Source organism: Eptesicus fuscus, chromosome 10, assembly GCF_027574615.1.
Source record: "Eptesicus fuscus isolate TK198812 chromosome 10, DD_ASM_mEF_20220401, whole genome shotgun sequence".
In the NCBI taxonomy this organism is placed as follows: domain Eukaryota; kingdom Metazoa; phylum Chordata; class Mammalia; order Chiroptera; family Vespertilionidae; genus Eptesicus; species Eptesicus fuscus.
This window is the reverse complement of record NC_072482.1, coordinates 69,073,413-69,100,191: the sequence shown is the minus strand read 5'-3', so window position 1 is coordinate 69,100,191 and position 26,779 is coordinate 69,073,413. Positions and strand designations below refer to the sequence as shown.

General features: G+C 39.6%; 1 protein-coding gene across 1 annotated transcript in view; it reads left to right on the top strand.

Moving 5' to 3' along the window:
* The window catches only part of PEX3 (peroxisomal biogenesis factor 3), a 29,756-nt gene extending 3,293 nt beyond the window's left edge, over positions 1-26,463 (top strand). Inside the window, exons 2-12 of the mRNA XM_054722549.1 lie at positions 2,224-2,355; positions 6,412-6,493; positions 10,133-10,176; positions 11,399-11,523; positions 11,813-11,879; positions 11,985-12,039; positions 12,596-12,764; positions 14,486-14,556; positions 18,660-18,782; positions 24,540-24,636; positions 25,901-26,463. Of these exons, the coding sequence (XP_054578524.1) occupies positions 2,224-2,355; positions 6,412-6,493; positions 10,133-10,176; positions 11,399-11,523; positions 11,813-11,879; positions 11,985-12,039; positions 12,596-12,764; positions 14,486-14,556; positions 18,660-18,782; positions 24,540-24,636; positions 25,901-25,984 (1,049 nt within the window). The 3' untranslated portion in view covers positions 25,985-26,463. The remainder of the gene's footprint in view (positions 1-2,223; positions 2,356-6,411; positions 6,494-10,132; positions 10,177-11,398; positions 11,524-11,812; positions 11,880-11,984; positions 12,040-12,595; positions 12,765-14,485; positions 14,557-18,659; positions 18,783-24,539; positions 24,637-25,900) is intronic.
* The last annotated feature ends 316 nt before the right edge of the window (positions 26,464-26,779 follow it).

Below are 26,779 nucleotides of genomic sequence, written 5' to 3'. Positions count from 1 at the left end.
TAGGCCCGATCCTGGTGGGCCTAAATGGGCAGTCGGACATTCCTCTCATAATCCAGGACTGCTGGCTCCCAACTGCTCACCTGCCTGCCTTCCTGATTGCCCCTAACCGCTTCTGCCTGCCAGCCTGATCACACCCTAACCATTCCCCTGCCAGCCTGATTGATGCCTAACTGCTCCCCTGCCAGCCTGTTTCCCCCTAACTACCCTCCCCTGCAGGCCTGGTCAACCCTAACTGCCCTTCCCTGCAGGCCTGGTCACCCCTAACTGACCTCTCCTGCAAGCCTGGTCCCCCCCAACTGCTCTCTCCTGCAGGCCTGGGGCCCCCCCCCCAACTGCCCTTCCCTGTAGGCCCAGTCACCCCCAACTTCCCTCCTCTGCCAGCCTGGTCACCCTTAACTGCCCTCCCTTGCAGGCTTGATCACCCCCAACTGCCCTCCCTTGCAGACCTGGTCCCTCCCAACTGCCCTTCCCTGCTGGCCTGATCACCCACAACTGCCCTCCCTTGCAGACCTGGTCCCTCCCAACTGCCCTCCCCTGCTGGCCATCTTGTGGCGGCCATCTTGTGTCCACATGGGGGCAGTCATCTTTGACCACATGGGGGCAGCCATCTTGTGTGTTGGAATGATGGTCAATTTGCATATTATTCTTTTATTAGATAGGATAGGGGCCTGGTGCATGGGTGGGGGCTGGCTGGTTTGCCCTGAAGGGTGTCCTGGATCAGGGTGGGGGTTCCCTTGGGGCGTAGGGCGGCCTGGGCGAGGGGTCTGTGGTGGATTGCAGGCTGGCCACGCCCCCTGGCGACTCAAGCAGAGGCCCTGGTATCTGGGATTTATTTATCTTCTATAATTGAAACTTTGTAGCCTTCAGTGGAGCCAAGCCTCCTGCTCGCTCCGTGGCCACAGCCATTTTTGTTGGGATTTATTTATCTTCTATAATTGAAACTTTGTAGCCTTAAGTGGAGGCCAAGGCAGGCCAGGGAGGCAGAAAGCTTGGCTTCCTCCATTGCAGGGGAAACCCAAGCCTCCTGCTCTCTCCGTGGCCACAGCCATCTTGGTTGGGTTAATTTGCATATTCACTCCTGATTGGCTGGTGAGTGTGGCTTGTGGGTGTAGCAGAGGTACGGTCAATTTGCATATTACTCTTTTATTAGATAGGACTAGAGGCCCAGTGCATGATTGAATCATGCATGTGTAGGGTGCCCTACACGCTTTCGCTTTCGATCACAGGGGAGCTGGGTGCCTGTCCGCTGGTACACCAGGCGCCGGAGGCTTCTGAAAGGCCTGGTGCCTGAGTGGACAGGCACCCAGCTCCCACGCTTTCCTTTCGATCGCTGGTGCACCAGGCCTTTCAGAAGCCTCTGGCGTGGCGGAGGCTTCTGAAAGGCCTGCTGCCTGAGTGGACAGGCACCCAGCTCCCACACTTTTGCTTTCGATTGCGGGGGAGCTGAGTGCCTGCTGCCTGAGTGGACAGGCACTCAGCTCCCCCGTTTTTGATGGTCTGGGCGGTGGGACGTCAGCTCGCTGCCCCAGAGGCCCCTTCTGTGCCGCAGCACAGACATGGCGCAGACGCTGAGCTCGTGCCGCTGCTGGCGACGCAGCTCAGCGTCCCGCCAGCCCAATCAGCTACCCCGGCCACCCCGAGTCCCGCCCCCCTGCGCCTCCTGGCCAATCGTGGGCATAGCGAAGGTACGGTCAATTTGCATATTACTCTATTATTAGATAGGATATGTTAGAAATTAAAATTCATCTGTGCTTCTATGCAGTTGCTTACATTAAAAAGAAAGACTTCTTATTTTATCATCTAAAATATAACATGGATATTTCCTTGAGTCATTAACTATTTTGTTATGTGGTTTTTAATAGCTATATCAGATTCCATTGTATGCATACACCATAATTTATTTAAGTAGTTCCCTACTGCTGGTCATTTAGAATATCTCCAGTTTACTATTAAAGACTTTGTAGACTTAATTCCTTTGTTTTCAGATCTAGTCCTTATGTACCTGTCTATCTTTGGTTGTTAAAATGACAATCTCTTTTTCCTTGTCTTTAAGTTACAATTCTTAAATAATTCTTTAATTTAGATTTTTAAAAGTTGTAATTTTTAGCATTTTGCTAATATAAACATTATATTTTAATAAAGCAGATTAAAATACTGTTTGGAATATTTAATATACTTGTTATTGGATTAATATACTAGCTTGTTTTAAATATACAATTTTAGGAGTATATATCCTGGGGAAATACGGACAGAAGAAAATCAGAGAAATACAAGAAAAAGAGGCTGCAGAATATATTGCTCAAGCACGACGACAGTATCATTTTGAAAGTAACCAGAGGACTTGCAATATGACAGGTAAGGCCAGAGAAATATTTACACATGTACAAAGTTATTTAATGATTTATATTAATTTTTATACCTCCAGGACAGAAAAGGCAAAGGAAGAATGGTAAAATCTAGCAAGTATTTAATTCATGATTTAACTGAAATACATGTGGATTTTAAAAAATCAATATACAATATAATTGTTCATTGATTCATTTTATTTATTCATTCAGCAAATGATTTGGGGAACCCAACACTTTTTTTGGAAAACAGAAGATGAATGATTAAAAAAAAAAAGATCCCTGACCTTCAGAGTTTATGTGCTAGTGAGAAAAAAACATGATAATCCTCAAATAAGTTACTTTGAGCAGTGACAACTTCTATGAAGAGAATAAAACTGTGGGAAGGGTGGGGTTGCTGTTTAAGATAAGGTAGTGAAGAGAGTCAGGCCTCTTTGAGGAGAAACCAAATGATACAATGGAGGAAGCCATGCAAAAGCCAAAATGCCTGAGGTGGGAACAAGCATGGCACATTCAAGAAACAGTACAGAGGCTCTGTAGTTAGAGCGATGAGCAGTAAAAGAGTGATAGGAAGTAAGGCTGCAGGTAGGCTTGATCCCATTGGGCCTTATCTATCACTAGAGGCCCAGTGAATGAAATTTGTGCACGGGGGTGGGGGAATCTGCTCAGCCCAGCCTGCACCCTCTCCAATCCGGGATCCCTCTCTCAATCCTGGACCACTGGCTCCTAATCGCTCACCTGCCTGCCTGCCTGGTCACCCCTAACTGCCCCCACCCCTGCCGGCCTGATGGCCCCTCACTGCCTCTGCATGCTGGCCTAATTGCTCCTAACTGCCCCCCTGTTGGCCTGGTTGCTTCTAACTGCTCCCCTGCCGGCCTGGTCACCCCCAGCTGCCCCCGCCAGCCTAATTGCCCACAACAGACCCCCTGCTGGCCTGGTCGCCCCCAACTGCACCCCACCCACCAGCCTGGTCAGCCCTAACTGACTTCCTGCCAGCCTGGTCGCACCCAACTGCCCCCTCTGCCGGCCTGTCACCCCTAACTGACCCCCCTGCTGGCCTGGTCGCCCCCATCTGCTCCCACTGCTGGCCTGATCACCCCCAACTGCCCCACCCCCGCCCGCCTCGTTGCCCCTCACAGCCCCCTTGCCAGCCTGGTCGCCCCACACAGCCTGCTTGTTCAGTCATTTGGTCATCCCTCACTAACCCCAGTTTTGCCTTGTAATATCTGTGTGTTTTGGGGCAAATCTAAATCTTAGTTCTCTCCTCTATAAAATTATCATCATAAAACCCAGTTCATGAATGTTTTTTTTAATAAATCTTTATTCAGATTATTACAGTTGTTCTTCTTTTTCCCCCCATAGCTCCCCTCCACCCAGTTCCCACCCTACCCCCTGCCCTTATCCCCCCGCCCACTGTCCTCATCCATAGGTGTATGATTTTTGTCCAGTCTCTTCCCAAACCCACCACACCCCCATACCCCTGAGAATTGTCAGTCCACTCCCTTTCTATGCCCCTGATTCTATTATATTCACCAATTTATTCTGTTCTTCAGATTTTTTATTCACGTGATTTTTAGATTCACTTGTTGATAGATATGTATTTATTGTCACTTTGTTGTTCATAATTTTTATCTTTACCTTTTTCTTCTTCTTCCTCTTCTTAAAGAATACCTTTCAGCATTTCATATAATACTGGTTTGGGAGCGATGAACTCCTTTAGCTTTTTCTTATCTGTGAATCTTTATCTAAACTTCAATTCTAAATGATAGCTTTGCTGGGTAGAGTAATCTTGGTTGTAGGTTCTTGCTATTCATCACTTTGAATATTTCTTGCCACTCCCATCTGGACTGCATAGTTTCTGTTGAGAAATCAGCTGACAATCGTATGGGTACTCCCTTGTGGGTAACTAACTGTTTTTCTCTTGCTGCTTTTAAGATTCTCTCTTTGTCTTTTGCCCTTAGCATTTTAATTATGATGTGTCTTGGTGTGGTCCTCTTTGGATTCCTCTTGTTTGGGGTTCTGTGTGCTTCCTGGACTTGTAAGTCTATTTCTTTCACCAGGTAGGGGAAGTTTTTTGTCATTATTTCTTCAAATAGGTTTTCAATATCTTGCTCTCTCTCTTCTTCTGGCACCCCTATAATTCAGATGTTGGTATGCTTGAAGTTGTCCCAGAGACTCCTTGCACTATCTTCATATTTTTGTATTCTTTTTTCTTTTTGATTTTCTGGTTGGGTTTTTTTTTTTGTTTTTTGCTTCTTTGTATTTCAAATCTTTGACTTTATTCTTGTGATCCTCTAGTCTGCTGTTGGATCTCTGAATATTATTCTTTATTTCAGTCAGTGTATGCTTAATTTCTAATTGGTCCTTTTTCATATCCTTGAGGGTCTCACTATATTTCTCAGGTTTTTAGAAGACTCTTGAGTAACCTTATAACCATGGTTTTGAACTCTATATCCAGTAGTTTGCTTTCCATTTCTTTCATTTGTGACCTGGTTCTTTGTCTCCACATTTTGGCTGCTTCCCTGAGTTGATAGAGTGGCTTTGTGTGCTAGGTGTCCTATAGGGCCCAGTGGCTCAGCCTCCCGAGTTACCTGAGGTGGACACTCTTGGTGCACCCCTTTGTGGGCTGTGTGCACAGTCTTGTTGTAGTTAAGCCTTGATTGCTGTTGATATCACTGGGAGGAATTGACCTCCAGGCCAATTGGCTGTGAGGACCAGTTGTGTCTACAATGGGAGAACTTCTGTGCTGGAGACACCCTTCTGGGCAGGACTTGCTTCAGTGGGGCTTTGGCGCTCACTGAGTCTGCCTTCTGAGTGTGTCTCTTATGGATGTGAAGAGTTGTAATCTGGATGATCTTACTCTGACCACTGGGTACACTGGCTCTTGGATCTCCAAGGAGGTGCAACTTTAGCTCTGCCTGAGGCCACCCAGCAGGAGCTATGGAGAGATCTGCAGATTCCTCCTCTTTGTTTGGGGTTTGGAGGTGCCCAGATGAGGCCCAGCTGTGAAGCAATGCAAGCAGCTATCCAGCCGTGGGCCTTCTTTTGGAGGCTCTGGGGCTCTCTGACCCAGCTGCAATTTTACAGGTTAAAATGTTGTTCTTAATCATTTTATTATATCAGAAATAGACTTTTTTTTGTAAAGAAAATTTGGAGAGTACAGAAAATAGAAAAAAAAGAATCATCCATAATCCATAACCCAGATACCACCACTGTTGGCATCTGGGAATAATCTTGTCATACTTTTTCCTATGTGTACTTGTTTACATTGCTATAATCATAGTATGTATAACATTTTGTTCACTTAACATAAGTAGATAAATGATTTATTAGTATATAATCTATTTTTATTAACAACTAGAGGCCCAGTGCATGATTGAATCATGCACGTGTAGGGTCCCCTACCCGCTTTCGCTTTTCGCGGTGGAGCTGGGTGCCTGTCCGCTGGTGCACCAGGCCTTTCAGAAGCCTCAGGCTCAGCAGAGGCTTCTGAAAGGCCTGGTGCCGGAGCAGACAGGCACCCAGCTCCCATGCTTTTGATGGTCCGCGGCCGCTGAGGGGGGCTACCCTGCTGTTGAGAGGCGCAGGGGGCGGGAGTCCCGCCCCCTGCGCCTCTCAACTGCAGCTGAGGGGGGCTGCCGCGGACACCTGGCTACCCTGCCTTTGAGAGGCGCAGCTGGGTGTCCGAGGCAGGCCCCCTCAGCGCCGTGGATCTGGCCGTTGAGAGGCACAGGGAGCGGGAGTCCCGCCCCCCTGCGCCTCTCAACAGCAGGGTAGCACCCCTCAGTGGCAGCGGATCCATGCCTCTCAATGGCCGGATAGGCCACCCCGAGTCCCGCCCCCCAGCCTCCCGCCGCCCAATCGTGGGCGTAGCGGAGTGATGGTAATTTACATGTTACTCTATTATTAGATAGGATAATAATAATAATTTGAAAACTCTAATCCTGGTCTTCCTCCCAACCCTTGCTAGTTGCTAGTCCTGTCATATGGCCTAAAACAATGTGCATTTCTCAGGGAAGGTGGTCATAGCACTTGTGACCTCTTTTATTTTCTGTTTGTGTTACAGTGCTGTCCATGCTTCCAACACTGAGAGAGGCCTTAATGCAGCAACTCAATTCTGAGAGCCTCACAGCTCTGCTAAAAAACAGGTAAATGCAAGGTACAGCATTTTTTTACTTATATACTGCACTTAAAGCGTGTACAATTAACTGAAATACTTTTCAAACATCTTTGTTTCCTTGTTTTTTTCTTTCTAGTTAAAGCTTACAATATAGGCTTACTTGAAAAAAAATATTTACTAACTGTATCTTTGAATTCATATTTTATTTTGTCAATTTATTTATACTCTACCTTGATGCACAAAATATTTGGGTAAACAAATATTTATATGCATTCTGGTTTTTATATAAATAGATCTTATATCACTGACATTACTCAGAAATGTAATTATTGAGTCCTTATGGAATGTGTTTCTGAACCAAATACTAAGTTATGTTAAACAGTGGGCTTCTTAGAGAGTTTATAATATAAGAGGTAAATCATGTGAACATGCATTTTAGGTAAATAAGGCATATGAACTTACATTTTATTTTATTTTTATTTATTAAGGTATTACATATGTGTCCTTATCACCCCATTGCCTCACACCACCCTGAACTTACATTTTATATTATTTACAAAGTGAAGTACAAATACAACATGAGCAACAGTAATGATAATTTATCTTACATACATGCTCCCATTTAATGTTCACACTTGCTCCATTTAATTTTCACAATATCCTTGTGAGGCAGATATTTTCATTCATTTTGCACATAGGAATGAATTTACTGCTCAGATAGCTTGAATAGAAAGCTGGAAAATTTCTTTGAAACATTTTCTTTATTCAGAGAATACCTCCCAAAGTGACAATGGATTTGTGTACTTGGAATTTTTTTTATCTGATTAAAATGTAATTTTAGTGATAAGGGGTTTTCCTTCTAAATTTCATCATTGTTAGAGGTTGACATAATTTCACCATTACTTCTAGATGTAAGTTCAGTTTATGTTCATTCATATAATTATATGAAGAAGAAACATATCAGCAGATTACTCTCAAATAAATCCTTTTTATCACATATATGTCCATAAATAGAGGATAAATAAATATGTACATAAGTAGGGAATAAAAATGCATTTTATTGTCTTAAGTTTTAGTTTCATTGGGGAGACATGACAAATGAAGTAAGTGAGTAGCACCTTTATAAAAGCAACATAAAAACAGTGGCATTCTTCCTCCTTGGTGACTCTTTCTGCAAGGCCCTAGGTTCCCTGTGATAATTAACAAAGGGTCTCTTTCCCTTTAAGACATTGCCATCCTAGGAAGGAAGTAGATGAAATAAATTATAATTCAAGACATATTATGTTTGATCTGTGGTTTTAATAAAAATGTAAAAGCAAACTGTGGGGTGAAGATGTGTTGGGCTAGAGAAAACAGGGATTCGTTTTGAAGGGTAATATTGGACAGCTTTAAAGAAAAGGTGTCGCCGAAACCGGTTTGGCTCAGTGGATAGAGCGTCGGCCTGCAGACTCAAGGGTCCCGGGTTCGATTCCGGTCAAGGGCATATGCCTTGGTTGCGTGCACATCCCCAGTAGGGGGTGTGCAGGAGGCGGCCGATCGATGTTTCTAACTCTCTATCCCTCTCTCTTCCTCTCTGTAAAAAAATCAATAAAATATATTTAAAGAAAAGGTGTCATTCCTCTTACTGCATTGCAGACAGGAGAATTTCTTATGTTCTTAAGAGTTTAAAATGGGCAACAGTTCTAATTCACTGTTTCTTTCTTATATCTCAGTGTTATTTTTCCTTACCTTTCTTTTGATTTGAAATTACTGTTTGCAGTTTGAAGTAAAAAAAAAAAATGTCCATTTGAAAGACATTTGCATAAAGAGGGGCTTGAACCCTTACAGAGTGTAATTAAATAGACCTCCAACCTAATGATTGTTTTTGTATTAGTTTTCAGTCAACTAAGATCTCTTACAAGTCTGTCAAGCAAATTAATTTTTTCTTTAAACTAGTTATGATAATAGCTGATCAGAAATAAAGAAAAGATTTGGTGGCCTTATTTTGTAAGTTTAGCAAATAAGCTTCCATCACTGTTTTTAGTACTTGGCATTCTTATTGAAGATTGATAATGACAATGATGTTTTGGTGACAAAGAATCATTAACATCTTCTATCATAAGAGAAATAGAACACTTTGAAAGGATTAGTTTAATTCTTAAGACATTTTAGTGACACTAAAGAATTCCAAGTATGAATTCATGATGTATTTTATCTCTTTGAATATATGTTCATATAAGTATACAGTAGGTCCTCGGGTTACGTTGGAGATTTGTTCCTAAGGCACGACATAACGCGATTTTTGCCATAAGTTGGAACCCACCTACAAAGCACCTATGTCACTCACATGGAGCCCATACACAGCAATAATGAAGTGAAACAGTAAAAAAAAATTAAAAGAAAGATAATTCCTGACCTTTACTTGTGGTAAATAAATAATAAAAAACATAAAGCACATATGTACATACGTCAAAATGACAGAACTTTTTTTTTTATAAATAAATGGGAGATGGCAATGTAACCACGAAACGACGTACGTCAAGTTCGACGTAACTCGAGGACTGTCTGTATAAATACACATATATGTACTACCGTAGTCTGCTGAAGAAGCTTAGAATTGCTACCTAGTAGTGATAAATATCTTTAATCGAAGATTGCCATCTCAAACTACCTTTTCCTGCTACCAGGAAATAGGACTCTTGGAGAAATAGCTGATTTCAGGTCTACAGCAAGAAATGAACAAGAAAAACACACCCAGGTTTTTATGTCATTAAGCAAGGAAGCTATCAAAGACTAAATGGGGTCATGTCAAAAGGATTCAGGAACTAACTTGAATAGTCCCTCCACCCTTAGTCAAAGATGGACAATTTGAACATCAATAAGAATAAGTAAAGTGAGTTGAAATATATCAAATATATATTTAAATTCATGTGTCTGTAATGATCCTTTAAAACAAAATAAAAACTTCATTATTTACCTTTGAATGATTATAGGACCTACTTCATTATATGTAAAATGGTAAATGTGGGAAAGAAATAAACATTGTTTCTGTTTTTCCTACATGATTTTATAATACATACTAGAGGCCTGGTGCATGAAATTTGTGCACTTGAGGGGGGTCCCTCAGCCCAGCCTGCACCCTCTCCCAGTCCGGGAGCCCTCGGGGGATGTATGACTGACAGCTTAGGCCCGTGGGGAGCTGAGCTAAGCCATCAGTCGGACATCCTTAGTGCTGCCACAGAGGCGAGAGAGGCTCCCGCCACCACCACTGCACTCACCAGCCATAAGCCCGGGCTCAGGGCTTCTGGCTGAGCAGTGCTCCCCCTGCGGGAGCGCACTGACCACCATAGGGCAACTTCTGCGTTGAGTGTCTGCCCCCTGGTGGTCAGTGCATGTCATAGCAACCGGTCATTCCACCGTTCAGTCAATTTGCATATTAGCCTTTTATTATATAGGATATTCATATGCTCTGAAAGAGAAAAAAGACTAGAAGGATATATATCAATATGCTAGTGCAAATAGTTATCATTGGTTACTGAAATTATAGTTATTTTTTACTATATTTTGTGAGCTTTGTTTGTGCATTTACCCTCTAATAAACTATAATTAAATATACAACTATAAAATGCAAAGTTTTCTGTTAGATGATCTGAATATTATTTTCATATATTCTTATGTTTTTCTTTAGGCCTTCAAACAAGCTAGAAATATGGGAGGATCTGAAGATAATAAGTAAGCTTACATACTCTGTGACAGCAGCACATCCTTAAAATATTTCTAAAGAGAAAATTTTGTACTCTGTGTGGATGACTCTTCTTTATCTCATAGAGTTATCAGGATTAAATAATTCTCATAAAACAAGTACGTCAGTTTCTGGTCATAGAAAGTACTAAGTGAGTGTTAATGGTGTAGGTGGTATTATTGTTATGATAATAATGTAAACTTGTCCTAGACTACATATGCCTATACTAGGTACTGATATCTGCAATATTATACTTTAAAGAAGTTTTTATTCCAACCCAGATAGTAACTTTCCTTTGTATTGTGTACAAACTTTCATTAGTGATAAAAGTTTGAAGCAAAGAGCTGCCTTGCGCATATATACATCCATGTCTTATAACTTCAAACTATCATTCCTACATTTTCTCATCCATTCAACTAATCTTTATCAACTGAATCATGCTTAAGCCTTCCTGTTTGAAAATAAATTAAATATTTGTAGTACCCTCTATTTCCTTTGAGCTATTATGCAGTTTCACACCCCTCATATAATACCAAATATTTCTACATTCCCTTCTCCTCCCTCCCACTCACTGTTTGACACACTACAGCCTGGATTCTACTCCCATGTCTCCACCCACACAGATCTTGCAACATTAGTAGTAACTTTTATGTTGCTGAATCCACTGGACGTTTTTCTCCTGTTAGACCCCATGGCAGCAGTCAACACCTTTGCACTCCCCTCTGTTTTGAACACTGTGTTCTATGCTACTGTAACACCTCATCTCCAGATGTCTCCCTGTGTTTCTGTGCCTTCCCCTAGCCCTTTAATGGGCTCATGCTCCTTTGCCTGCCTTTGAAAGCAGTTCTTCCAAGCTTAGTAAAATTCTTTTACTCTGAATTAGCTCCCTGGGAAAACCAGAGTTCTGAGGCTGCAACTCTTAGTGCTTCCCAGTCCTTTCTTATTTAACTTTTTAAAGTTAAAAATATATAATCCTTCATTCAATATATTGGTTATTGTTTTAATTAAGAAATCATACCTAATGTACATTAAAAAGTTATGAAATAGAGTTTGAAATATTTTGAATTGATATATTTTTGTATTTGAAACAGTTACAAATGTATTTTTAAGTCATCTTATGAGAAAATAACCATAGCAATGATTCGTGTCTTTACACATTTATTTGTGTTTTAATAAGAGTACCAAATGTTGTTGTTTTTTTCCTCTATGAAGGTTTTACAAGAAGTATTGTAGCTGTATATAGTACATGTATGCTGGTGGTTCTTTTGCGAGTCCAGTTAAACATTATTGGTGGATATATTTACCTGGATAATGCAGCAGTTGGCAAGAATGGCACGGTAAGTTGAATAGACTTAAATAGATAGTGCCCTTTGTTTCAAGAGGTTCAAAATGTAACCGAATATTACTACTATTGATAATTTCTATAAATTAAATATCTTTATATTTCATGTGATTATAAACTTTTAGCATTATTATTTTTTATATTTTGAAACTAGACTTTTTTGTTATGTTAAAGAATGTTATATTGCCTATTAATCCAGGTCCTGAAAATCTCAGCTCAAGTTACACTGAAAATATTATTTACTAATAATATTGTGTAATTTAACCTTCTTCTATTTTGTACAGACAGTCCTTGCGCCCCCAGATGTCCAACAGCAATATCTATCAAGTATTCAACACCTCCTTGGAGATGGTAAGATTCTTATTTGTGACCTGTAAACTAATTGTAATTCATTCATTTGTATTATTGAGGAGTTTGAAAAGTAAACAAGGCTGTATGTTTGTTTTCTTTTAACAGGCCTGACAGAGCTGATCACTGTCATTAAACAAGCTGTGCATAAGACTTTAGGAAGGTGAGGCATTTTGCTTTGGCTTTTCTGACTTCTGATTCTAATGAATAAAAGAAAAATTAGAATTGTTCTAGTGAAGCTAGTAACTTGACAAAGGTTGTTCATGAAATTCTTTGTAAGCTAGTAAGAGACATAGCCCTTGGATATTGCATTGTGGAACCCATTTTCTTCATTAGTATCAACCTTTTGATACTAAGGGTAAACTCTTAATGTTTCATTGTTTTTTATTCATTTCCAAACCAGAAATATTTGGGTCGTGGGGTAAAAACCTACTTTAAAATTTGCCTCTGAGGCTTTTATCTCCCACTTATACTGGTAATGTCTATAATTACAGTAGGAATTTTCTTGTGAAATCTGCAGCAAGATTTTTCTTGGCTCTGTAATAATTCCCCTTAACTGATGGCTGATTTCTTAATCTACTCAAGTGATTTCACAGTCAGCAGTTTCAGGTTTGACTGGATGAAACAGGATCTCAGATAGTAACCTGATAGGAAAAGAGTGTGTGTAGGATGTATGGTATAGTTTCAATTAATCCCAATTTCCTTTTCTCTGTTTCTAGTGTTTCTCTTAAACATTCTTTGTCCCTTTTGGACTTGGAGCAAAATCTGAAAGAAATCAGAAATCTCGTTGAGGAGCATAATTCTTCCTCTTGGACTAATAACAATGGATATAAATCTTTATTATGCCATTATATGATGCCAGATGAAGAAACTCCATTAGCAGTTCAGGTGCTTAATTCATGACCATTTAACCAAACCTCTTACTCTTATATATTTAAATTTTTTACTGTCTCTTAAAATGTAGATTTCTGAGTCTCTTAAAAGGTAAGCATTTGAAATATATATATTTCAATAATTTAAATAAAACTTATTAATTTAGAAAACAAATTTCATATATGATTTCTAGTTAGAAACATTTATAATTTTAGATATTCAGCAAATTTTATTGAGTATTAGTTATGTGACAAATACTATGATACATGATCAGGATATAAAATGAATAGGACATGTTCATTACATGTGAGAAACTCAGGAGACAAATTCAGTTCATGTGGCTAGAGAATATTATATTTCTATGAGATCAAGTAGCAGAAGATAGAGCTAGCCCGGCCAGTGTGACTCAGTGGTTGAGCAACGACCTATAGACCAGGAGGTCATGGTTCAATTCCCAGTCAGGGCACATGCCTGTGTTTCTGGCTCGCTCCCAGTAGGGGGCCTGCAGGAGGCAGCCAATCAATTATTCTCTCATCATTGGTGTTTCTATCGCTCTCTCCCTCCCCCTTCCTCTCTGAAGTCAATACAAATATTTTTTTTAAAAAGAAAGGTAAATTTTAATCAGGCCAGTTACCACTATCACATTTGTTTTTAAAATAAATCAATGATGGCAATATCTAGGTGGACTGAAGGAAGTTGTCATCCAGTTGAGAAACAAGTAAGGCTTAATCTAGCAGTTATCCACCATGGTGTTGCTGCACCTGTGTGTTTCGGGCAGTTGTGACTTACATTATTCGTTGATTAAGAATAATAAAAATGCCAAAGATTGCAGGTTTTATATCTCATTTTAAAATATTTATTGGCTTTTTTATATGTAAATGGATTGCACCCATGAATCTCACATTTGACAACTGGAGAAGCCTTAGACCAGAAAGGTCCCTATGCCATACCTTAGCATTAGAACAAAGAATGCCATATATTTAATTGCCTGCAGGTTTCCAACCCCCTCCGAAAAGATAGACCTGTTGGGTGTGGAGATATTTTGTATTCGTGAGGAGGCCAAAAATAAGTTGCAACCTGTTTAAGGCATCCCTATAGGATGGATGGAGGCTAAAATGAACCAACAGAACAGATGGGACAGAATTAATCAAAGAAACAGGAGAAAACTTACTTATAAGCTATAATGTCAAGGAGATGTGATAAGGTATTTAAAAAGCATTCTGGAATTTAAAAATTCAAATTTTATAATTCAGCTGTGGAACTAAAAAACAAAAAAATTATTCAAAAGAGCAGGTGAAAAGAGGAATAGTGAGCCAAATATTACCTGAATTAAAACCTGAAACTTCAGATTGAAAGGTCACACAGAGCCCCAGACTAGCGTAAATTGATCCAAAAGACACATACATATCCTGATAAAATGTCTTTCCAATAAAAGAAAAAAAAATCGCAGGCCTCTGCAACTTCAAGGACTGTTTTGTTCTTTGCAAATATATGCTAGAAATGTGTCTGAGGGGGCCCAGATAAACAAAGATCTTACAAAGTATTATGATTTTCTTTGATTTATCTTTTAAAAACACATGAGTCTTTATAGTTCTTATATAGTTTAACATTTTTTGCTTGTTGGTAGAACATAGACTTTTAGATTTTATCAACTCTGGAGTTTATTAATATGACTAGTTTCATCATAACCCCATACTAATATTTGAAACCTGAAGTATGGCATTTTAATTTCATAGGCCTGTGGGCTTTCTCCTAGAGATGTTACCACTATTAAATTACTCAATGAAACTAGAGACATGTTGGAAAGGTATGTATACTGTATGTAACAGAAAACATGTGTTTCTATTTTGATTGTACTCTTACCACTTTTAGTCCTTCTTGAAAAAAATATTCAACATAATCTCTTGTCAAAATTAAATTTTGAATCTGTTGCCCTGCCTTTAGGTAGGATTTCCAACTGAAACTAGTGGTTCTCTTATTAGGGTCGGGAGGGAAGCAGAGATTTTTTTCAACATACTCATGCCTGGCCCACTTACTTCCCTAGCCTAGAGAGTCTGTATCCTAGTTGAGGGACTGGAAGATAGTGTTTATATTTTGAATAAAGCTTTCAGGGATGATTCTGGTGTACCCAGTGTATACTAGTGTCTGTCTGTCTGTCTCTCTCTCAATTGAGAACTACTCCCCTGAACCCTTTTGGGATAGAATATAATGTTTCTAAACTTTGAGAGATAAAAATGTCACATCTTCCCTAAATTGGGTATTACTATTTTAAATCATGCAGAAGAGAACTAGGGTGTTAAAAGTAGACAAAGCACCAGACTCTACATTAGAAGACCAGACCTAGATTCAAGATTGGCTTGCATATTTATTGGCTGCTCAATCTTGCTTGAACCACTTAAACTCTTTCAGGTAGTTTTATCATTGTAAAAGCTGAGTAGGAAAACCAGTCTTACACACTTTACCTTAAGTGATTAAAATAATCAAAACATTTTTTAATGATCTTGAAGGAAATCAGCAATTTTTTTAGGTTAACCCAGCTGCTGAATCTACAATCTGAATTCATCAAGTTCTAGTGGCTTTCTATAGTAGCGATCTCCCCTTTTTTTTCTTATTCAGGTTTCCACCAAATCACTCTATGAAGCTCTAGAAAAGGTCATCAGTGATCTTTTACCAAAGCCATTAGCCCCTAATGTTCATCTTACTTGACCTTTCTTTGGTAATTGACACTGTTGATCAAGCCTTTCTTGAAATTATTTTCTCATATGGCTTCCATAGCAGAATAATTTCTTAATTTTTCTCACATCATATTTTCTTAGGTTCCTCTAAAACTGTCTTTCCATTAAACATTAGAATCTCCCAGGTAATTGTTCATATTTCATCCTTAATTGTTCCAAGAAGATTTTTTATTCCCATTGCTTTTTTTTAACTACTGTGTGCTAATAATTCCCAAATTTATAGCCCTACGTCTCCATTCCCATGAGTTGATATGGATTGAGATTTCTCTATGTTGAAGTTAGAAGTAATTTGGTCCCTAGGCATTTTCTGATTTTCATAGCCCACATACAGTATATTATTTTTTATATCAAACTAGAGGCCCAGTGCATGAAATTCATGTACTTGGAGGGGTCCCTCAGCCCGGCCTACACCCTCTCACAGTCCAGGAGCCCTTGGGGGATGTCGGACTGATGGCTTATGTAATGCTTTTTAAAGCATCCTATGGGGAGCGGGCCTAAGCCAGCAGTCAGACATACTCAGTGCTGCTGCAGAGGCGGGAGAGGCTCCCGCCACCACCACTGCTGTGCTCGCCAGCCATGAGCCCGGCTTCTGTCTGAGCGGTGCTCCCCCTGTGGGAGTGCACTGACCACCAGGGGGCAGCTCCTGCGTTGTCTGCCCCCTGGTGGTCAGTGCGCATCATAGCGACTGGTCATTCCACCATTGGGCCAAAACCGACTCTCCAACATCCCCCGAGGGGTCCCGTATTGCAAGAGGGTGCAGGCCAGGCCAAGGGACCCCACCAGTGCATTATCGCGGCCAGGAGGAACACGGGACGTTGGCCAGCTGGAGAGAGACTGGAGGGGGCTCCAGGGTGTGTCCAGCCCATCTCGCTCAGTCCTAATAGGCTGGACCCCAGCAGCAAGCTAACATACTGGTCGGAGCATCTGCCCCCTGCTGGTCAGTGCACATCATAGCGACTAGTCGACTAGTCAACTATCTGCTCCCTGGTGGTCAGTGCACATCATAGTGAGCGGTTGAGCAGCCTTAGCATATCATTAGCATATTACGCTTTGATTGGTTGAATGGCCAACCAGACACTTAGCATATTAGGCTTTTATTATATAGGATTTTTTGTGAAGTGCTAATCCTATCTAATAAAAGAGTAATATGCAAATTAACCATCACTCCGCTACACCTACAAGCCACACCCACCAGCCACGCACCAGACAATCAAGAAGTGATTATGCAAATTAACCCCAAACAAGATGGCTGAGGCCACTGAGTGAACAGGAGGGAGGCTTGGGTTTCCCTGGCAATGGAGGAAGCCAAGCTTTCCACACACCCTGGCTGGCCGAGGCCTCCACTCAAGGCTACAAAGTTTCAATTATAGAAGATAAATCCCAACAGAAATGGCGGCAGCGCTGAAACCGGTTTGGCTCAGTGGATAGAGCGTCAGCCTGCGGACTCAGGGGTCCCAGGTTCGGTTCCGGTCAGGGGCATGTGCCTTGGTTGCGGGCACATCCCCAGTGGGGGGTGTGCAGGAGGCGGCTGGTCGATGTTTCTCTCTCATCGATGTTTCTGGCTCTCTATCCCTCTCTCTTCCTCTCTGTAGAAAATCAATAAAATATATTTTAAAAAAAGAAAAAAGAAAGAAATGGCGGCAGCCACAGAGCTAGAGAGAGCAGGAGGCTTGGGTTGCCCACGGCGATGGAGGAAGCCAAGCTTTCCACACACCCTGGCCAGCACAGGCCTCCACTTAAGGCTACAAAGTTTCAATTATAGAAGATAAATAAATAGCAACAGAAATGGCTGCCACCACCGAGCAAGCAGGAGGCTTGGCTCCACTCCAGGCTACAAAGTTTCAATTGTAGAAGATAGATAAATCCCAGATACCAAGGCCTCTGCTTGGGTTGCTGGGGTGTGTGGCCGGCTTACAAACCACCACAGGCCCCTCACCCAGGCCACCCCATGCCCTAAGGAAACCCCCACCCTGATCTGGGCAAACCAGCTGGCCCCCACCCATGTACCAGGCCTCTATCCTATCTAATAAAAGAGTAATATGCAGATTGACCATCACTCCAACACACAAGATGGCTGCCCCCATGTGGACATAAGATTGCCAGCAGGGGAGGGCAGTTGGGGGTGATCAAGCCTGCAGGAGAGGGCAGTTAGGGGTGACCAGGCCAGCAGAGGAGGGAAGTTGGGGGTGACCGGGCCTGCAGGGAAGGGCAGTTCAGGGGGACCCAGGCCTGCAGGGGAGAGCAGTTGGGGGTAACCAGGCCTGCAGGGGAGAGCAGTTGGGGGTAACCAGGCCTGCAGGGGAGGTCAGTTAGGGATGACCAGGCCTGCAGGGAAGGGCAGTTAGGGGTGACCAGGCCTGCAGGGGAGGGTAGTTAGGGGCAAACAGGCTGGCAGGGGCGTGGTTAGGGGGTGATCAGGCTGGCAGGCAGAAGCGGTTAGGGGCAATCAGGCAGAGGCAGGCGAGCAGTTGGGAGCCAGCAGTCCTGGATTGTGAGAGGAATGTCCAACTGCCCATTTAGGCCCACCAGGAGTGGGCCTAAACGGGCAGTTGGACATCCCTTAAGGGGTCCCAGATTGGAGAGGGTGCAGGTTGGGCTGAGGGACACCCCACTCCCCTGCACGAATTTAGTGCACCGGGCCTCTAGTATGTAATAACAGAAAGATCTTGAACTTTAAGTTAAAAAAGGCTTGGGTTCAAATTCTAGCTACCCCATTTACTAATTTCATACCATTGGACAAATTTCTTTATCCCTCAAGTATCCAGTTCCTCTTCTGTATAGGATAATAAAATGTTCTAAATTACTGGTATTTATTAATGGAATATGTAAAGCAAACCAATAATCTATGGTTATAAGAGGATTTCTCTTTAAGAATTTCTTCAAGAGAAGTAACACTATTATTGAAACTTAAAAAATAAATTGTACAAAATGCTAACCAATGTAAGAAAATTTAAAGAAGTGGATGAATATTCTCATTGTGTTGTGCTAAATAATAAGCTCTCTTTTTATTCTAATTTTTAAGAATTGACTCCTTGATATATTTTTATAGTGTTTTAGGCTGTAAAACCTAGATTGTGACTAGAAATGGTAGCTCTCAGTGGTAGCCACAGTTCATGAATTTATTTCCTTTTCCATTGAGACTCTAAAAAGTAACTTATCCTTTTATTTTGTGTAGTCCAGATTTTAGTACAGTTTTGAACACCTGTTTAAACCGAGGTTTTAGTAGACTGCTGGACAATATGGCTGAGTTCTTTCGACCTACGGAACAGGACCTGCAGCATGGGAACTCCATGAATAGGTAAGATGACATGTAAAAATGTTACCAGTCTAATGAATACTCTAATGAAGTAGTGCTTTGGTTCTATTTATTTTCTGTAACAAAAAAAATCTTAGAGGGTAAACTTGAATGCTCATTTTTCAACAAGTTAAACTTCATTAACCCAATTACACCTTCATGAGTAGAACTCCTTCTAGACTCAGTATTAAAACTTTAATTCCTTGCAAAAATTTTCCCAATATAGTTAAGTACTTAGATTGTGAAACTATCCTGCTATCAGCCAAATTCCAATTATTGGTATGTGTTTTTAACTCTTTAGAATACAAAACTGAAAATGTTTTAATGCATTCTCTAATTTTATTCCAGTTCTGCAAGCCATAATTGGTCTATATAAATAACCAGGCATTCCTGTAATAGGTTTCTTTTTGATGAATTATCTCCTATAACTACATCAGTGTATTCATTTTGTAGAATTGAGACTATTTAGTTAGTTCCATTGTTAGTAATTTTAATGATAACTATTATTAAGTCATGGATTTATGCTGCCAAAGGTATTTTATGGTTTTATTACATCCTTATCATCTTAACATAAGCACCTTGGATCTCCTATTAAACTTTACACTCTTTAAGAATCTCTGTCTTTTATATTAAATTCAGAAAATAGGTATTAAATCAACTAGGGGCCCAGTGTATGAATTCGTGCACCTTGAAAGGAACTGTGGGCTGCGAGGTTGCGGTGGGCACAGGGGCAGGTCTCAGTCCATGCTCCATGCCCCCGCCCGGGCCCTCCCACTGCGGCTCCTGGTTTCCTCTCTGCCAGCAGCCCTGCTCCTGCTGCCGCTGCTCCCAAGCACTGATGGCACCGGCCCCGCTTGCATCCACTGATGGCGCGGAGCGATTGGGGCCGGCACCAACAGTGGGTACGAGTGGGGCCGGTGCTGTCAGTGGGTGCCAGTGGTGGCTGCTGCAGGGGAAGGTGAAGAAGCCCTCAGGGGCAATAGAGGCCAGCAGCCGCCGCTCACACTCGCTGATGGCGCTGAGCGATCAGGACCAGCGCCAGGCGCCGGCAGCGGGTGCAAGCGGTGGCTCTGGCGCCAGCTGCAGGTGCGAGAGGCGGCTGCCGGCCCCAATCACCTCTTAGGAGCAGGGGGAGGTGGAGAAACCCTGAAGGGCAATTGGCACCAGCAGCGGGTGCAAGTGGCAGCTCTGGCGCCGGCAGCAGGTGTGAGCAGGGCCAGCGCCAGCAGCAGGTGCAGGCACCAGGCAGGACTGCAGCACACGGGAGCAAAGAATTTTCAGTAACCACCAGAGGCTCACCCCAATGACAGCAACCGGCACCCCGCCTTGGTCTGGCACCCCTGCTCACCATCCTGCCGCGGCCGACGTCCGCCATGTTCCATGCTCTGCCGCCTGCTGCCAATGCCCGCCTTATTCCATGCTTGCCCCCTGGTGGTCAATGCACATCATAGTGACTGGTTGTTCAGTTGTTCCACCGTTCAGTCTATTTGCATATTAGGGTTTTATAGATATACTAGAGGCCCAATGCATGAAATTCGTGCAAGAGTAGGCCTTCATAGCCCTGGCCACCCTCACAGCCCTGGCTTCATCCGGAAGGTCATCCAGACTGTCGTTCGGCTGTTCAGTCTATTTGCATATTACGCTTTTATAATTACAGATAGATGTTAACTGACTATAAACTCATTCATTAAAAATAAGGGAAACAGTAAATGATATGCTATGTGTATGTGTATATGTACAATATCCTAATTAATCCATAAATATATAAGGCAAGAACTTGATTATTTGCCCAATTCTTCGTGGCCTTTCTTTATTGTACAAAAAAAAAATAACTTGCAATTAACATTGAGGATTAAACTTCATTAAGCCATAAAATTTATCTTCTAAAATAATTTAAATATCACCCTAAGATCTTTTATTAGCAGTTTTTTCAATTTTACAAAAATAAATTTGAGCCCCTGTATGCTCCGTAAATCAAGGTGTTCCAATACATAAAATTTCACTATAATCTCTACCTAGCAAGGTGTGCTGATAAAGAATTATAATAGTGTTTTAACATGGACAAATACTTGATCTTATACATTGAAGAATTTTAATATTTTGCTACAACCACAACAGTTATTGATAGTCTTCTTTTATTTGATCCCCTGTAGTACTAATCTGTAGTTTCACATACAACCTACATGTTTCACCATGAACTGGAATCTTATTCCTTACTTACATTTTAAGCCTACTCTCAGAGTCAGAGACTATCTGATGCCCTTTCATATTTCATTATATACAGTAGGCATTCAGTAGAAATTTCCTGAGTTTTTCTCGTTCATGTCAATAACCAAATTTATACTTCGTGATTCAATGGTAGCAACATTCACATTTTGCTTGCTGTCTTACGTATTGTTTAACATCATGGAAGTTCTATCCATCATAGTAAGTTAAGCAAAAAAATTTAACAGCATCATTCTAGTATTCTAACCGATGTTGTAAGGCTAGGGAAAGACCGATTTTGAGAACCAAATATAGAGACCCCATTAACTTTTTATATATTAACTTGAAAATAGACTTTTACTGAATGTTTATTACTATATCATAAACTGTTCGTTGACTCTTGATTTTCTAAGTTCAATTCTTATCTTCATAAAATGATATATCAGTTTGGGAAAGGGAGGGGAAAAAATTATGAAGGTGACCTGATTTTATACTTAGAAATCCAAGAGAATCAACTAAAAATTATAAAGTTGGCATCTCAAAATTGATTTATTAATGTAGTCAAAGTTCCATCAAAATCCCATTAGGGATTAAAAAGGTGGTTGCATTGTTTTGAACCTGAAAATTTGCTATAAAAGTAATCAGAGGAGTAAAGGGGTAAGAATATTCAAGAAATTATTGAAAAAGTAGAGCAATGAATGTACTTTCCCTATAGAACATATAAGTTGCAGTTATTAGAATAATATATTCTTTTAAAAATAATAGATAAATCAGTAGAATAGGATATAACATCCAGAAACAGACTCTAAAATATATAGGATATTATTATATGATTAAGATGAGTAAGAGATGAAGATGTATTATTTAGTAAATGATAGTAAGACAACTTGACATTTTATGACTAATTGTAAAACAATAAAGTTAAGAGCCCCTCTATACCATACATATAGAAAAATATATATATCTAGGAGGTTAAACAATAAAAACTCAAAATGAACTGATAGAAAACAGGTGAGTATTTGTCTGATCTCAAAATGGAGAAAAAATAATTCTAAGATTGAAAGAACTTTAGATAAATAAAATGATAGGTTTTACAAATGTAGAATTTAAATCTTATAAATCAAACAAGTTTATAATTAACTAGAGGCCCAGTGCACAACATTTGTGCACTTGCGGGGGGGGCGGGGGAGGGTCCCCTCAGTCCAGCCTACACCCTCTCATAGTCCAGGAGCCCTCAGGGGATGTCCTACTGACAGTTGTCAGACATCCTTAGCACTGCCATGGAGGTATAGGAGAGGCTCCTGCCACCTCCACTGCACTTGCCAGCCGTGAGCCTGGCTTCTGGCTGAGCAGCACTCCCCCTATGGGAGCGCATGGACCACCACCAGTCACTATGAATGTCTGCTCCCTGGTGGTTAGTGCACGTTATAGCAACCAATCATTCTGCCATTCGGTCGATTTGCATATTATTATATAGGATATTAAAATAAATGCCAATGATATATTGGGGGAAATGTTTGCAAGCTATATATGTCACACAAAGAGGTGTATATACACACCAGTTAAGGAAGAAAACACCTAAAGAAAGAAGTGGTCATAGACACAAACAGATACTTCACAAAAGAACAGAGAGAAATGGCCATTTTGTTCATCTAACATCTGTTTCTTGAACACCTGCTATGCATCATGCACTCTACTAGGTCTTTGTCCTTATGGATATTATAATCTAGTAGGAGAAATAGACAATAAAAATAATTTTCCAAACTTATAAATTTTATAAAGGAAAAGAACATAGAACATTTAATAGAAGTATTTGAACAAACATGAAAAGTCAAGCAGAGTTTCCCTGAGGAAATAATTTGAATTAAGATCTATAACTCTTTAATATAGTGTTGGACTGGAAAGAGGCAATTGACATTCAGGGCAGAAGCCACAGGGCAAAGACTTTGAAGACAGGAGGACCAAGGTTCAATTTGAGGACCTGGAAGAAAGCTGATGTGGCACCTGAACGGATGGAACTAGGGAAAGAATGGTGTGAGATGAAGTTGGAGAAGTCAGCACATGCAGATTATGCGTGTTGGCTTGAAATGCTGGGGAGCTACTAGAGAAGTGAGAAAAGAGTGACATATGGGAGTATTTTGATTGCTTTGTGGAAAAGGAATTGGGAAAGGGGAAGTTGGGGTGGGACATGGCAATGGATGAGTGAAGACTTTTATTAATCAATTCAAAGAGTATGTATTGAGCACACATGGTACCTAATGTCACAGACCTTGTATCTTGTATGATTGTGGTGTCTTCAATTTCTATTGAAAACAAATTCACAAGTAAAAAAAACAAGTAACAAAATCATGACAGATTTTGAAAAATGTCTACATAGGTACTATGAAAAGAGAATAAAGCCTAATTTCTTCAGGAGTTCATAAAACCTCCCTGCTTTTTTCTTTTTAAGCATTGCCTCAAATCTCAGCATAGCATACTCATTAGACACCATTGCTTCAGCATTTTCATTATATTTAAAAGAAAATTTATTGTCTAGCCTTAGTTTTAAATGTATAAAGTATGATATTTAATATAATAAACCTAAGTCTGTAACCCACACACACAATTTCATTTTATCATTTAACAGTCATTATATCATATATAATCACACAATAATTTATTCATCTCACAAATGTTTATTGAACACAAGTTAGAAGGTAATTGCTGTAGTTTGGACAGAAGATAATGCTTAACTTGGACTAAGTTTGGCAGTGGGGAGAAGCAGACACATTTAAGAAATATTTAAGATTGTGGAGAGATTGGATATACACAAGAGAAGGAAGTGCCAAGGATAATGCTCAGGTTTCCTGTTTACACATTCAGATAGATAATGGTACAATTCACTGAAATAGAGGGAAGAAACATTCAACATTGCTAGTTATTGAGGAAAATATAGACCACAACTGTGAGATACCATTTTCAGTTATCAGACATACAAAGATTAAAGAAAAGATAATGCTTGACACAGAAAGAAGGCATGAAAGACCAGTATTCTCACACACTGCTGGAGAAGCAGAGGGCATTTGGCAATATACATTTTAAACTTTGAAAACATTCCTACCCTTTGATCCAGTAATTCCGTGTTAATACAAAGAGTTATTTATATTAAGGAAAATTAGGCAAAAACTTAAATGCCTAATTCTAGGGAATTGATCATATAAATTATCACAGCTAGTTTGATTACTATATAATCATTAAAAACAGACAAAAAATTTGGAAGAACTTTTAATAAGATGAAAACATGCTTATATGAATAAAAATTCAAAACAGTATTGCTTGGGAAGTTATAATTGTATGTTAAAAAAAACAACAAAACATAGATATGTGTAAAAATTACTGAAGGAAATTAACCATGATGTGAGTTGTTATTTCTAAGTGTTAGGATTATGTGTGACTAATTTTCTTAACACATTTCTGTAAGTACTTTTCAATAGCTGTTTATGAATTTATAATTAAAGTGTTAAATACATATAAGATAAATTTTAGACAATACTAATTACTGTAATGATGTTTCAGTCTTTCCAGTGTCAGCCTGCCTTTAGCTAAGATAATTCCAATAGTAAATGGACAGATCCATTCCGTTTGCAGTGAAACGCCTAGTCATTTTGTTCAGGTAAGAAGAAAGCTTTGGGGTATTAAAACTAGATTGTATTAACACTTGTTTTTGTCAGTCTTGAAATTTTAACAATCTGGAAAAATATGAAGTGTTATCTTCTGTGGTCTGTTGAGCATCTTTCATGGCTTGTTGGCCATTTTTTAGACTTTCTTTTGTAATGATCTGCTCAAGCTATTTCCCATTCTTTTATTGATGTGGTTTTCTCTTTATTAATGAGTTGTAGAAGTTTTTTACAAATGCTTATAAAAGTCCATTGTCAGATATATAGGTTGTATTTGGGTTTGGGTTTTGTTTTTGTTTCTTGGATGTTTGGGGGTTTTTTGCTTGTTTGTTTTTGTAAAGGTGTCCTTTGATTATAAAGTTTTTAAGTTTAATTAAATACACTTATTTTTTATCTAAAAAAACACAAAAACTAGATTGTATTTTTGGATGTTGTCCTGTTTGTCTAACATAAAATTGCACTTCTCTCCTGTGATACCTGTTCAAAGAAATCAAAAACTTAAAATCACATATTAAGTGTGATAGAATGTCCATGCGAGTAATAATGTATCATGGCAAATTTATGAGGTTGGGAATACCTTTCTCCATGTTATAGTCCCAACACCTGACAGACTGTATGGTAGCCCTGATACAATCTAGTGGTCAGTTGAATTTACAGTGTTAATGTTTTGCATTAAGCTGTGTTAGTGAGCATATTGAGCCTTAAGGCAGATCAATGATACAAGTTCCAAAATTTTGGGAAAAGTAAAAAAACTTTTGTGGACAAGTAAAGCATTTTAATGATTAATAAATATAACTATTAATAGTAACCAATAATTTGCTCACTAAAAGCTACATAGACAGTGGGCTATTTAAAATTTTCCCTAGACTACCTATTTCTCCATCTTCTTTCTTAGGAAAGCATTTTAGAATGCATTGGGTAAGACTGATATTATTAAATGGATAACTTTAAATCCATGTAAGTGTTTTTTATCTGAGTCATTTGCAAACTTGGAAACTGTATTATAAGTAAAGAATTACTTGCAGTATACCTCAATTCCAAACTACCTCAAGAATGTGCAATGAGAAGAGTCTCTAGGCATAAGGGTAAAGATGGCATCCCTCCTATAAGAACCTAAACAATAAATATCTCGTAAAATTTATTATAAGAAAAAAATACTCCTTTTATTAAATGGTTTTCTTTTTGGCTTTAACACCACAAAATTTAGCGCTAAACTCCTTTCTTGATTTTCAGACTAACATTTTATTGTCATCTTTGTAGGATCTGTTGACGATGGAGCAAGTGAAAGACTTTGCAGCTAATGTCTACGAAGCTTTTAGTACCTCTCAACAACTGGAGAAATGATTTTTTTCTTTCAAAAAACCTACAGTGGAATAATTTACTTTTAAATATACACTGAATAAGAACCATATAAATATAGGGTAATGATTTGTTACCAAAATGCCTAATAAAAATATTCTGAAAGTCTTCATTCATAAGAAAACAAATTTATTTGTCATCTTATTTTTTAAAGTCATCAACAGACTAGTTTTTGTGGGCATATCTGAATGTACACAGCACACATATCAGAATTTGTTATACCATGGATATTAGTTCCAAACAGACTGAAAACTAAATGTACTAGTAGCTACTTGTTTTGTATAATATGAAACTCAGTATACTTTGACATTGATACTGAGGTAAAATCTCTTTGGGAAATAGGTGTGAAGTTTGGAAAATATGCTATTTAACGAATCAAAGTTCACTGAACTGCAGCATACAGTAGTAAATCAGACTTTTCTCCAGTTACTCCTCAAAGGAATAAATTATGTGTTTTAAATATATTTGATGGAGGACTTTGCTTTTTATGGAAATCAGTGAAATTAACAACCATGATCAGCCTTTACTGTTAACAATCCTTAGAAAATGACATAGTGATTTAGAGGCTACTCACAGATATTATTTTAACTACACAGTGTCATTCATTTCTATGTAAATAACTTTAATAACTTACTTTGTATTGATTTTAAGCACAGTGGATATTGCAATAAAATATTTTAGTAAAATATGGTTTTGTTAATACTTTATAGCCATTAATTTATTTGTTCCATAGCAAACTACATTTTGTTTATCCATTCATCTGTTGATGGACATTTGGGT